Source organism: Sinocyclocheilus grahami, unplaced genomic scaffold, assembly GCF_001515645.1.
Source record: "Sinocyclocheilus grahami isolate Dianchi unplaced genomic scaffold, SAMN03320097.WGS_v1.1 scaffold810.1, whole genome shotgun sequence".
NCBI classification, from domain to species: domain Eukaryota; kingdom Metazoa; phylum Chordata; class Actinopteri; order Cypriniformes; family Cyprinidae; genus Sinocyclocheilus; species Sinocyclocheilus grahami.
In genome coordinates this window covers 274,936-275,974 of record NW_015505989.1, presented here as the reverse complement: position 1 = coordinate 275,974, position 1,039 = coordinate 274,936, and the positions used below count along the sequence as shown (strand labels likewise).

The window sequence follows — 1,039 nt, the reverse complement described above, 5'->3', positions numbered from 1 at the left end:
GATGAGGATGGCGTTACCTTTCCACACAAACTCACCTGCATTCCAGGAACTTGAACAGCTACCGGCGACTGAGCCATCTCCACCCGTCCACAGACACACTACACACCCAATAACTCTCGGAGAGATCCTTAAAGAGTTCCTTTTCTCACACTACTTCGTATTAAATTATATAAACGACTATATTTACACTATAGCCACTGTTCGTGAAGTTCGCGGCGCCAAACTCTTGAGCTAGCTGCGCTCTGCTAGCTTTAAAGTCGACACTCGGTAAGCATAATTCCTTCGTAAAGTGGACTTTTTGTAATTTATAAGAGATCCAGACGGTCGTCGACAGCTTGTTAGTCGCTTTTGGTGAGAGTTCGCGCAGTTTGTTCTTCAGGAGATCCTCTTTGACACCATGACTCGCGCTGCGCTCGCAAAGTTGTTTTGTGCCGTTGGGTGGAGTCGCGCACGGACGCTTGCGTCACTGACGCTGCTACGTACGCACGCACGCACGCACGGACATCTCCAGTTTACTGCTTTCATGTGTATTTATATGCAGAGCTGGGTAGATCACGCGATGAAAACAGTAGTTAGTAACGTAATCCGTTACACTACATTTTAGGTAATGTAATCGGACTACTTTTAGATTACTTTTGATCTAACTTGTTTATCACATTGATTTAAATGGGACAATTTTGTACCATATCGATATAAAAATGCAAAAAAAAAGAAAATTTGTTACATTCGTTGTTATTTACAACATGAAGTGCCTACATTAAACACTGTATTACATTATAAAGGTTTCCCAAACTGGGGGTTCATGAGTTTAATGAAAAGCAAATCATTAATTAAATAATAAAAATTCAAAATTAAAATAACATAAATCAAAATAAAACACTTACTTAAAAAATTAAGTATTTTATTTGTTTGAGAACCATGAACATGCAAATGTGTTACTGAATAATTAAAATATTTATTTTTAAATCTCAGGGGTACTTAAAGTAAATATATTAGGTGAAAGAGGTTCAGATGATAAAAAGGTTTGGGGAATGCCAGC

General features: G+C 38.2%; 1 protein-coding gene across 1 annotated transcript in view; it reads right to left on the bottom strand.

Moving 5' to 3' along the window:
* Positions 1 to 484, bottom strand: part of LOC107562159 (serine/threonine-protein kinase 26-like) — a 25,059-nt gene extending 24,575 nt beyond the window's left edge. Inside the window, exon 1 of the mRNA XM_016246744.1 lies at positions 36 to 484. Within this exon, the coding sequence (XP_016102230.1) occupies positions 36 to 77 (42 nt within the window). The 5' untranslated portion in view covers positions 78 to 484. The remainder of the gene's footprint in view (positions 1 to 35) is intronic.
* Between the last annotated feature and the right edge of the window lie 555 nt (positions 485 to 1,039).